This window comes from Bos indicus x Bos taurus, chromosome 5, assembly GCF_003369695.1.
Source record: "Bos indicus x Bos taurus breed Angus x Brahman F1 hybrid chromosome 5, Bos_hybrid_MaternalHap_v2.0, whole genome shotgun sequence".
Taxonomy (NCBI): Eukaryota; Metazoa; Chordata; class Mammalia; order Artiodactyla; family Bovidae; genus Bos; species Bos indicus x Bos taurus.
In genome coordinates, this window is record NC_040080.1 from 60,044,403 (window position 1) to 60,057,117 (window position 12,715).

At 39.5% G+C, this 12,715-nt stretch overlaps 1 protein-coding gene across 1 annotated transcript; it reads right to left on the minus strand.

The window, feature by feature from the left end:
• Window positions 1–983: 983 nt before the first annotated feature.
• SNRPF (small nuclear ribonucleoprotein polypeptide F) lies at window positions 984–8,403 on the minus strand. The gene is made up of 4 exons (XM_027542112.1): window positions 8,260–8,403; window positions 6,257–6,382; window positions 1,678–1,742; window positions 984–1,114 (listed from the first exon to the last, which is right to left on the minus strand). The coding sequence occupies exons 1-4, from the start codon at window positions 8,260–8,262 to the stop codon at window positions 1,048–1,050; spliced, it is 261 nt and encodes an 86-aa protein (XP_027397913.1). The 5' UTR covers window positions 8,263–8,403; the 3' UTR covers window positions 984–1,047.
• Window positions 8,404–12,715: the final 4,312 nt, after the last annotated feature.

A 12,715-nucleotide genomic window follows, 5' to 3' on the forward strand; every position in this document is an offset into this window, starting at 1 on the left:
TCTGTAGATTTTGCTTTTCAGTCATGGCAATATTCTGCCACACATACAGGCCTAACCAATTTCAGAAGACAGGCCCTTATTCTAAAAGACTCTTATGATTGGAAATGAGAGTTACATTATTTTGTTGAAGACTTTTATTATCCATATCCTAACCATTACTGTATACAGCTAAACATTTATTCCTTCTGTTGTCCCAGTTGGGGATACACATCCACAGCTACTTTGTTAGTGTAACTTTATGGCGAATGACCTTTTAAGAGCAATAATGGCATTCTGACAACCTGAGACTTTAAATAATTTTTTTCAACTGATCCACAGGAAAGTTCATAATATACGTTTTATCACCATGAGGTATACATTTTAACAATGTACAGCTCTAAAACACTGATTTTGAGGAGTTTAAAACTTAAAACCACTAGATTATGTGGTCTGAACATAACCAACCTTGAGACTGATTTCTAATTCACGTTAAGGTGTTCTGTTCAGAAAATTTAATTCTCTTAAGTGAACAAACCATATGCCTTTAGCCTACATTTGATTTCACAATTTCTGTTGTGTTCTATACTCAAAACTATTTTAATTTTCAGGTGGTGTTTCAATTTTAGCTGTAATGTATGTATCATTTAGCATACGCTGATATAGTGTTAACATGTAATTTATTGACTACTGAGTAAAATAACACAATCTATATGAATTCTAAGAAAATATTTAACTTTATATATGTCAAAAGTGGCTCAAAAATAACTTTAAAAGGTCTCGGTTAATATACAATTTCAAGGGCTGAAATTCACTTTCACAAACATTTATAAAGCATATAAATACATTTCTCTCATAGGAAAAAAAAATACAGCACTGGGTTTACATGAAAACAAACTTGAATAAAGTTGGGTGGCTTTTAAAGTATTAGTTCTGTGAATAATCTTTGAACTGTTTCATCTGAATATGCAAGTAAGTATCTGAATATGAATAGCCGCTCACAGTCAAACTGAAAACCAAACAGATTTTTATTGTATACAAATATATATAAAAAATTCCCCCCCAAAGATGCTATTCTCTCATTTCCCCATCTTCTTCTTCTTCTTCAACACCCCTGATATAAAGGACATTATTACACCTGTAAACAGAAAGACACCATTTTGTTGTTTCAACAAGAGCCCATGTAAGATCTGAATTATTACTATTACTAGATTTTTTTCATTACAAAAATATTAATGCTAAAGTTACAACACATCATTTCTCTTTTAAAAAAATTTACCTTTGGTTGTTATAGAGCACACGGTATTACTTTTATACAATGTGGTTGTAAAAATGACTAGAATTTAGAGGTGTGAAGCTAGTTCTAGAAAGTAAGTATAATACAAATACCTAACAGCAGACAGACCCACCCAAAAATCAAGTTCTTGCAACTAAAACCACTGAAAAAGGCACAGTTAAGAGCTACAAAGTTTAATAGCCACACTAGGAAAACCTTAAGAATGAACAGCTCCGAAGTATTTAAATCTGCTTTGACAAGTTTAACAATTTCAAGACTCTCGAAGTCTAGCTGTAGCATATTATTCTAAATTAATAGTAGTTAGAAAAAAACATAAGTCTGAGATTGAGGCACCAATAGTTCATTTAAACATGTATTTCTAATGCTCATCACCAACTCCTTATATATACTACTGACATTGTTACCTTATTAAAACTTCACCCAGATGTCCAGACAATGCTCCATCTATGTATTCTTCTGTGTTTGCAAGCTTTAAATAAGAAGAAAATGTATTATCATACCAGAGGAAAAGAGTATTATATAGCTAATACTGGTGAGAGAACTTATTAACCGAGACCTTTCTGTACCAATGATGTACATTTATCTACAATAATTAGATTAGCTTTCCAATACTACTGTAGTCCTTTTTGGTTTCATGTAAAATATTAAGTAAAGTTAACATTGATGGATGTGGAACTAATATAATAAAGCTTGTTTCAACACAATTTTTAAAATCTCTCAGTAATGTATATTTCTTTCTATTAAACATTAACATGTTAGGAAGTCTCCAATTTATGAATAAGCTTGAATAATTCTGAAGAACTAGACAGTAACTTTTCTTGGACTAACAACATTGTATCAATCATACTGAGGATCCCAATGGGTATAAAAGCTATGATTAAAATGCCAAATACTCTTATATTATTCAACAACCAAACTAAAGAAATGAATAAGGATATTTAAAAAATAATGTGCTAACAAACAGGAAAAAAAAAGTTCTTAAGAGGTTAAGTAATTAAGAGTGACCCTTATGGTTACTTTAGAGAACTCTATTATTTCTAACTTTACATCAAAATGTTTAGCTTTCCTTCTACATATAGTTAATAAACTTTACTTGTGAATTAAAATCACAATCAGTGCTACTGGGACTCAGAAAAGAAATGAACAGGAAAGGAAACAGGCAAATTTCCATCACTAACTAGGTAAGTGGGCAAAGGGAAAGAAAAACAGGGCTTAGAACGGATGTTAGATAAAGTAATTAAAACATGTTAATGAATTAATAATGCTACTGGATACTATTCCTTCTCCTAGACAACAAAAATAATCTCGTAGAGGATATGGTTTTGCCTGAAATTACTGCCGACAATTAGTTTTGTATGCAAAAGATCAACCAGCTTTTTTTTTTTGAAGTGATTATTTGCAGCAGTTGTTCACCAACATTTAACTGGTTTCTAAATTATACAATGATGCTTCAAAGGCCTTCTACGACATTTTTTTTTTAGTTGAATTACAGCTGATTTACATTACTGGGCTAGTTTTGAGTGTACAGCAAGATGATTCAGTTACGTTTTTCAGATTCTTTTCCGTTATAGGTTACAAGATACAGGGTAGTTTTAGTTCCCTGTGCTATACATGAAATCCTTGTTTATCTATTTTACATATAGTAGTGTGTATCTGTTAATCCCAAATTCCCAATTTATCCCTCTCCATCCTTCCCTTTAGTAACCAAAGATGTTTTCCATGTCTCTGAGTCTGTTATGTAAACATGTTCATTTGTATCATTTTTTTAGATTCTACATTTTCCTCTTTAAGACTTAACCCTGGGGTGCATGTATCTTTTTGAATTAGTTTTCTCTGGATATATGCCCAGGAGTGGGAATACTGGATCATATGTTAACTCTATATTTTAGCTTTTTAAGGACCCTCCATACTATTCTCTATAGAAGATGTACCAATTTACATACTGACCAACAGTGTAGGAAGCTTCCCTTTTCTCTACACCCTCTCCAGCACTTATCATTTGTTAGACTTTTAAATGATGGCCTTTCTGACCGGTGTGAGGTGATACCTCATTGTAGTTCTGATTTGCATTTCTCTAATAATTAGTGATGCTGAGTATCTTTTCATGTGCCTGTTAGCCATCTGTATGTTTTCTCTGGAGAAATGTCTAGGTCTTCTGCCCATTTTTTTTTTTATATTGAGCTGTATGAGCTGTTTGTATATTATCATATTTTAATTAAATCCAAAAGTCTTACTATCACTTAAAAGGCGTTCCATGACTACCACTCCAACTTCTCTATCATACTTCCCTTATTAACTCTGCCCTGGCCTTCTTGCCAAGCCTTGAACAGAAAAAGCATGTTTCTGTTACATAGCCTTTGCAATTTGCTGTTCCCTCAAATTGGGATGCTCTTTCCCAAGAAAGGGCTTCCCTGACAGCTCAGTTGGGAAAGAATCCACCTACAATGTAGGAGATCTCAGTTCGATTCCTGGATCGGGAAGATCTGCTGGAAAAAGAATAGGCTACCCACTACAGTATCTTGAGCTTCCCTTGTGGCTCAGCTGGTAAAGAATCCATCTGCAATGTGGGTAAACCTGGGTTCGATCCCTGGGTTGGGAAGATCCCTTGGAGAAGGGAAAGGCTACCCATTCCAGTATCTTGGCTAAGAGAATTCCATGGCCTATAGTCCATGGGGTCACAAAGAGTCGGACACGACTGAGTGATTTTCACTTTCACCAGATATTCTTCACTCACTCAGTCAATTCTGGTCTCTGCTTAAATTTACTTTCTCAGAGAGGCTTTCCCTGGCTATCCCTTCTAATACTGTACACTCTTTCACTCCATTCCATTTCTGCTTTCCTTTTCTTCAAAGCCATCTACCATTACCTGATATCACACTATAAAACCATCTTCCATCACTAAAGCATAAACTTCTTGAGCACAGCAACTTTTGTTCACCGGTATATTCCGTGCCAGTGAACAAACTCAAAAAAGCATCACCAATGTGGTTAGTTACTCAGAGATACTAACTCTTGCTGGCTCATTAGAAAGCTACATTACTTCTAAAACCAAATATTTGGTGGGTTATTTTTTTATTCCCTTCTTTTAATGAGATATCATTCTTATACCACAAAATTCGCTTCAAGTGTACAAGTTGGTGATGTTTAGTATATTCACAAACTTGTGTAATTAATCACCACTATGTCTAGAACATTTTTAGCACAATGGGTATAGTCTTCAAATTTTTCTATAGCCCTGGCAAACGATTACTGCTTAGATAATTTTCCAGGAACTCTGGGCACCTGAGCATGGTCTGTTCAGGTGGTAAACTCTAAAGTAAAGAAAATCTCAGCTTTGAGCCTATAAGTGCGCCTATTAGTATTCACCTAAAAACATAACCAGTATAGAATACACGGAGTCATGATTGACCACCTATCTAGGTTCCCTTTAAAATTCATTCATCAGTCATTAATCAGTCACATAAATACCTGTGCTTCAGGAAAATATAACCTCAAATATTTTCTTCAAAAAAGTGGCTGAAAACTACTAGAATTAAGCAACAAAAATTTAAAAATGGCCAAAGGACATGAATAGGCATTTTCCGCAAGATATGTAAATAACCAGTAAGCACATAAATAAGTCTCAACATCACTAATCATTAAGGAGATGCAAATCAAAACAATGAGATACTACTTCACATTATTAGATGACTATTATTATAAAAACAGAAAACAAGTGTTGGTGATATTAAGAAATTGGATCCCTCATTCATTGCTGGTGGAATGTAAAATGGTGCAGCTGCTATGGAAAACAGTCTGGCAGTTCCTCAAAAAATTAAAGAATCACTGTACCATCCAGCAATTCCACTTCTGGATATAAGACCCAAAAAGACTGAAAGTAGAGACCCTTAACTGATTCATGTGCACCTATGTTCACTGCATTATTCACAAATAGTCAAAAGGTGGAAACAATTCAAATATTCAACAACAGAAGAATGAGTAAAATGAGGTATATACAGTCAACCCTTGAACAATACAGGTTTGAACTCCATGGACAAGTTGATGCAGAACCACGATATGGAGAACCAACTATGGACTCCAAGCATCTGTGGAGTTCAGCACAGCAGGCAGGTCCTGGAACCAACGCCCCAAGGATACTAAGGGACTGCTACACACAACGGAACATTACTTCAACCATAAAAAGGGCTGAAATTCTGATACATGCTACAACATGGATGGACCCTGGAAACACCATGCTGAATGAAATAAGCCCGACACGAAAGGACAAATATTTTAAGATTCCACTCATATGAGGTACCTCGAATAAAGACAAAAAGAATAGTGTTTACCAGGAGGCAGAGGGAATGGCGAGTTCTTGTTTGATGGGCATAGAGTTTCACTTTGGGATGATGAAAAAGCTCTTGAAATGGATAATGGTGATGGATGCACAAAAGTGTGAATGTAGTTAATGCCACTGAGTTGCACACTTCAAAATGATTAAAATGGTAAATTTTACATTATACATTTTAAAATCACAATTAAACACAAAGTATAAAGCCTGGCCGAAACATTTACAGTAGCCAATTTAACAGACACATAGTCAGTTCATCACGGTCTGTTTTCTCCCTCAAGAATTGCTTTTATCAAATTACTTTGATGTTATACATTTAGCATTTATCAAAAGACTTCACTTGAAAAGTTTCTCTCAGAGCTAAGTGCTGCAAAAATTTGTGCTTTTTCTGTACACTCTAGTGTATTTGTCTTATGGCACTGTGAACCAAATGTCTGAGCTCTTCTTACTTGTAAACACTAGGAGTGAAATCTGTGCCCAATCTCACATGTAGTGATCACAGTTACAGCATCCTTCCTGGCCTTGACTTTATTCCTGAATTTTATGTTTGTCAGTTATACGAATTATATCTTTGTAAGTCACACTAAACCTCTGAGGAGTCAGGGGAAGAAAAATAAATACAACTTAATGATCTTTATAACTCTTCAGCTCACCTGCATGTTCATATAGCCATCTACAGACACCAGGTAGCCCTTGTACTCCATTCCCCATTTAAGCTTCACCATTACTGGCTTTCCTGTTAATCCGTTGAGGAAAGGTTTGGGGTTGAGGGGCAAACTCTGCATAAAGAACAACAAAAAAAAGAACCCAATTTGATTAATTCTCTTCTTTATTAAACCATCAATACTATTTGGTGTCCAAATGAAGCAAACTCTTGATTTACTTTCATTTTATTACATAATTTTCACTTCTGTTGAAGAGCTTCAGAGAAATTAAAATACCTAGTCAGCCAATTTCATCTTCAACCCATTAAAACTTACAGAAGTATTCACTGTCGACTTAAAACACTGAATACCTAATATACATCACTCACTGTCCCAAGGCCACAAAAAAACAAAGGTAAAGGCAAAAAAGGAAAAGGAAAAAGAGCAGCTGATAGTCCCTGTTCTCATGAAGCCCACAGTGGGAGGGTCAAAACATACAGACAGACAATTATTTTGCAATGTAGTAAGAGGATATATGCTGCGTACAAGGATACCAAACAATCTCAGGTTAAAAGCAAAGGGAGGATTGCCTGAAATAAGTAGTGCCTTTGTTTTAAAGGATGAGAGGTATTTCCAGAGGGAAAAGGGCAGATCTAGGCAGGCTGGGCTACCTATGTAAAAGGAGGGAATAGTGAATCAATAAGGTGATCTCTGGGACATAGGAGTTAGTTCTGTGTGAGGCCACAGGAGGAGGCAGGGGGCAGATCATGCTCCACAGCTTTTCACTTAGAATTCCAGGAGATAGGATTGGCTCTTCTTTGACTTGCAGGGTCTCCTACCTATAGGCAATCCCTAAACTTGTTTATTCAGCAAACCAATAGTATTCCCAGTCAATTCAGACTTTATTTCCTTTCCTCATCTGCTCACTCATCAGCTCAAAGAAGGAAAAGAACCAAGAAACCTGGCTACTGAACTCCTCTAGAATAAACATATCCGGAGTGATCTCAGGTGGGTCTCCAATTTTCACTCTTGTCTTTCTCCAACTTACCAGCCACAAGGCAAGTATTACTTTTATCTTATCTCTGCTTCAAATGCTTCAATGGCTTCCCAATGCACTTGGGAGTTGAATCCAGAATCCCTCATAAGGCCTAAGAAGTCTTGCCCGACCCTATTATCTCAGAACCTCTATCCTTGCAAGCGGCTGCAGTCTGCTCTCAATTCTTTCAACTGGTCAGGTTTTCCTCTCGGCCTTAGGGCCTGTGCTCCTGATCCCTGAGCTGGGCCTTCATACACTTCTTCCTGCTCTTTAAGGAGCTGTATTCTCATAACGCTTAGGTTTCAGGTTAAATCCCTCCTCCAAGAGATGCACACCGTAACCACTCTTCTAACGTACCATGGCAGGCCTTCACAGCACCCTGTTTGCGCCCTTCTCAGCACTTAACATTACTTGAAAGTACACATTTATCGTTATTTGATTAATGTCTTTCTCCCATACCGACTGAGTTAACCTAGAGCATGGTCCGCATCAATACTTTTCACCCTATATTCCAAGCACCTAGAACTTTACCTGGCCCAGGCCCTGGCAGGTAGCAGGCGCTCAGTAAACATTTGCTAAATGAACACATTTACTTGAGAATACTCAAAGGCTGGGCTCAGTATTCCAAAGGGCTGTCGGGCCTCTCAACATCACTAGACGAAACAGGATTTTGGAGTGTGTAAAGTGGAACGTGAAAAGTCGCTTTATCTTTACCCCAACCCCGGGCCCCAGGCAGCAAGAACACCTCAGGCTCGGATTCAAACGAAGAGGAAGGAGGCAGGAGCACTCCTAGGGAGGGAAAGACAGGGCTTCGGAAGGAGGGCGCGCCTCAGACAACCAGGGCGGGGAGAAAGGGGCCGGCCACCGGGCCCGCGGCGCCTCACGCGGATGAATGGGAAACGCGCGAAACCACCACCAGGCCCGGCAAGTCTCCCTCTCTCTCACGCGCAACTCTGGTCGTTCTCTTTCTCCTTACCATCGCGACTGCTGCTGCGGTAGTGGGGAAATGCTGCAGGATACTCGCCGCCGACGCAACTCTCGTGCGACCCTCGGGACTGAAGTAACCACACAGGCCTTTAAGAGAAATGGCCGCCAAATAGCAGCATGACCTTTCACCTCAGACTGCCGCTCTTCTGGCTTCTGTGATTGGGCTCAAAGAGATGCATGCTGATTGGAGGAAGTGGGTGGCCTGTCTCCGGGCAACCACAGGAGCCAACGGGTGCGTACCTTCCTGGTAGCGCGCGGCCATTGGAAAACGAGCTACTTCGCTCTGCCGGAAGAATGAGTACCTGCGACGCAGCATAGGCAGTGAGATGCTCGTCTTCCTCAAGGGTTTGTTGCGTACCCTGTAGAGGGATCGTGATTTCTCGCCAGCTTGGCTAGTGGGGGTTTCCTTAGTGGCTCAGACGGTAAAGAGCCTGCCTGCAGTGCGGGAGATCCTGGTTCCATCCCCGGTTTGGGAAGATCCTCTGCAGAAGGAAATGGCAACCCACTCCAGTATTCTTGCCTGGAAAATCCCATGGACGGAGCAGCCTGGCGGGCTACAGTCCATGGGGTCGCAAAGAGTCTGACACGACTGAGGGACTTCACGTTCTACTTTCTACTTCTAGCTATTGGGGGTTTCCTTAGTCCTTGTACACTTGGGAGAACGAGTTTGGGTCTCTGGAGTTAGAAGCAAGACTGGATAGACTTAAGGGAGCTGAAACTCACAGAAGATCAAGTACAGAATATATTTCAGATGAAGTCTAGAATATGGCGTGGTGGTCTTCCTGCCCATCTCTTTCTTCTGCCTTGTGGACAGAGGTCCGCAACGGTCTTTATACTGCATTTATATTTGAGGTGGAGGATATTCATGCTATCGCGGATTAATCCTTTTAATGTACAATGGAATTGTGTCATATGGTAATTCTGTACTTGAATTTTTGTACCGGACTGCTTTCCACAATGCCTGCACCATTTTATGTTCCCACTAGCAATGTATGAGATTTCTAACTTCTCCACTATCTCACCAACACTTACCGTTAAAAAAAAAAAAAATCATAGTTATCCCATGTGCTAAGTCACTTCAGTTGTGTCCAACTCTTGCGACCCCAAGGACAGTAGCCCTAGATTCTTTTGTACATGGGATTTTCCAGGCAAGAATACTTGAGTGGGTTGCTGTTTTCCTTCTCCAATAGTTATCATAGTAATCCTAATCCTAATAAACCATCTCCTTGTGGCTTTGATTTGCATTTCCCTAAAACAGTGGAAACAGTGTCAGACTTTATCTTTTTGGGCTCCAAAATCACTGCAGATGGTGACTGCAGCCATGAAATTAAAAGACACTTACTCCTTGGAAGAAAAGTTATGACCAACCTAGATAGCACATTGAAAAGCAGATACATTACTTTGCCAACAAAGGTCCGTTTAGTCAAGGCTGTGGTTTTTCCAGTGGTCATATATGGATGTGAGAGTTGGACTGTGAAGAAAGCTGAGCGCTGAATAATTGATGCTTTTGAACTGTGGTGTTGGAGAAGACTCTTGACTTGCAGACCCTTGGACTGCAAGGAGATCCAACCAGTCCATTCTGAAGGAGATCAGCCCTGGTTGTTCCTTGGAAGGAATGATGCTAAAGCTGAAACTCCAGTACTTTGGCTGCCTCATGCGAAGAGTTGACTCATTGGAAAAGACTCTGATGCTGGGAGGTATTGGGGGCAGGAGGAAAAGGGGATGACAGAGGATAAGATGGCTGGATGGCATCACCGACTCGATGGACGTGAGTTTGAGTGAACTCCGGGAGTTGGTGATGGACAGGGAGGCCTGGCATGCTGTGACTCATGGGGTTGCAAAGAGTCGGACACGACTGAGCGACTGAACTGAACTGAACTGAATGACTAATGATGTTGAGCATCTTTTCATGTGCTTATTGGCTACTTGTATATTTTTGGATAAATGTCTGTTCAAGTTATAGGTTCTATTTCTGGAATCCTTGAATGAATTGTCTAATTTAAAATCAGACTAAGTTTTTTAAAATACAAGGAAAAGTCACTTAATTATTCTGGGGCTTGTTTTCTTCATTTATACAGTTTGGGACTAGATCACAGTTTTCAACCTCACTACTAGTGACATTTTTGGCCAAACAATTCTTGCTGTGGGGTTTGCCCTTTTATTGTAGAATGAATATATTGCAGCAGCATCCTCAGCCTCTGCCAACTAGATGCCAGTTGCAACCCGTTCCCTCCAGGTTGTCACAACCAAAAATGTCTCCAGATATTACCCAGCATCCTCTGGATGGCACAGTTGTTCCGCATTGAAAACTTCTGGATTAGATCAATGGTTTACGAACACAGGCCACAGACTTGGCTCACTTTGCAGGTAGTATTAAGGCTTTGCAAACTTTTTTATTATTCAAAAATAAAACAACTAACAAATAGTACATTTAAAAATTCAGTCAGTTCAGTTGCTTAATTGTGTCTGACTCTTTGTGACCCCATGGTCTGCAGCGCACAAGGCTTCCCTATCCATCACCAACTCCTGGAGCTTACTCAAACTCTTATCTGTTGAGATAGTGATGCCATCCAACCATCTTGTCCTCTGTCATCTCCTTCTCCTCCCTCCTTCAATCTTGCCGAGCATCAGGGTCTTTTCAAATGAGTCAGTTCTTCACATCAGGTGGCCAGAGTATTGGGGTTTCAGCTTCAACATCAGTCCTTCCAATGAATGTTCAGGACTGATTTCCTTTAGGATGGACTGGTTGGATCTCCTTGCAGTCCAAGGGACTCTCAAGAGTCTTCTCCAACACCACAGTTCAAAAGCATCAATTCTTTGGCGCTCAGCTTTCTTTATAGTCCAACTCTCACATCCATACGTAGTTACTGGAAAAACCATGGCCTTGACTAGATGGACCTTTGTTGACAAAGTAATGTCTGCTTTTTAATATGCTGTCTGGGTTGGTCATAGGTTTTCTTCCAAGGAGCAAGCGTCTTAATTTCATGGCTGCAGTCACCATCTGCAGTGAGTTTGGAGCCCCCCAAAATAAAGTCTGCCACTGTTTACCCATCTTTTTGCCGTGAAGCGATGGGACCAGATGCCATGATCTTAGTTTTCTAAATGTTGAGTTTTAAGCCAACTTTTTCACTCTCCTCTTTCACTTTCATTAAGAGGCTTTTTAGTTCGTCACTTTCTGGCACAAGGGTGGTGTCATCTGCATATCTGAGGTTATTGATATTTCTCCCAGCTATCTTGATACCAGCTTGTGCTTCATCCAGCCTGGCATTTCGCGTGATGTATTCTGCATATAAGTTAAATAAGCAGGGTGACAATATACAGCCTTGACGTATTCCTTTTCCGATTTGGAACTAGTCTGTTGTTCCATGTCAAGTTCTAGCTGTTGCTTTCTGACCTGCATACAGCTTTCTCAGGAGGCAGGTCAGATGGTCTGGTATTCCCATCTCTTTCAGAATTTTCCACAGTTTGTTGTGATGCACATAGTCAAAGGCTTTGGCGTAGTCAATAAAGCAGAAGTAGATATTTTTTCTGGAACTCTCTTGCTTTTTCAATGATTCAACGGATGTTAGAGGATGATGTCATTTGCATATCTGAGGTCTTATATAGTCTCTATTAAATGTGCTGACCTTTTTTTTGCCACAGGACTGGAAAAGGTCAGTACCTTTAATAGAGACTGTATAAGACTGATGAAAACTTTATGCTCCTTTGCTTTTTATTAGAATGAAATCAACTAAAAATATAAATACTAGTTGATAATCATGGATCAGAAGCTCTACGGGCATTATTAGATGTATCTGGTTTATAAAAATGGACAAGCAAATTGTCAATAAATGATGTTTTTTAGTTTCACAAATTATAGATTCAATTTGGGGGAAAAGTAGAGAGTAAAACCCTTTAGAGGTGGTGCAGTTGTAAGGAATCAGTCTGCCAATGTAGGAGATGCAGAAGACATGGGTTCAACCCCTGGGTTGGGAAGATTGCTTGGAGAAGGCAATGGCAACCCACTCCAGTATTCTTGCCTGGAAAATACCATGGACAGAAGAGCCTAGCGGGTTACAGTCCATGGGATCACAAAGAGTAGGATATGACTGAGCAACTGAGCATGTATATAGAGGTAAAAAGACTAGGAACCCCTCAACCAGATGACAGCTTCAAATATCAACTTTAAACACAGTTTGATTCCTTGCTGTACTTCCACAGGGTGCCGGTGGTGAATTTTGAGTAAAATTTCTAATCATACAGACACTTGGAAGTTTATCTGTACAAAAAGGGACTTCACTGTTCTCAAAACACAAACAAAACAAAACCACGTGGAACTTCTCCCACAGTCGCCTGTGCTGTACAATCTCCCTCCCTCTCTTATTCCTCCAGAGTTTCCAGTGAATCAAACTTCTAAATTTTTTTTTTTTTTTTTTTGGGCAGCATCCCCAATTGGGGCCCAGGGA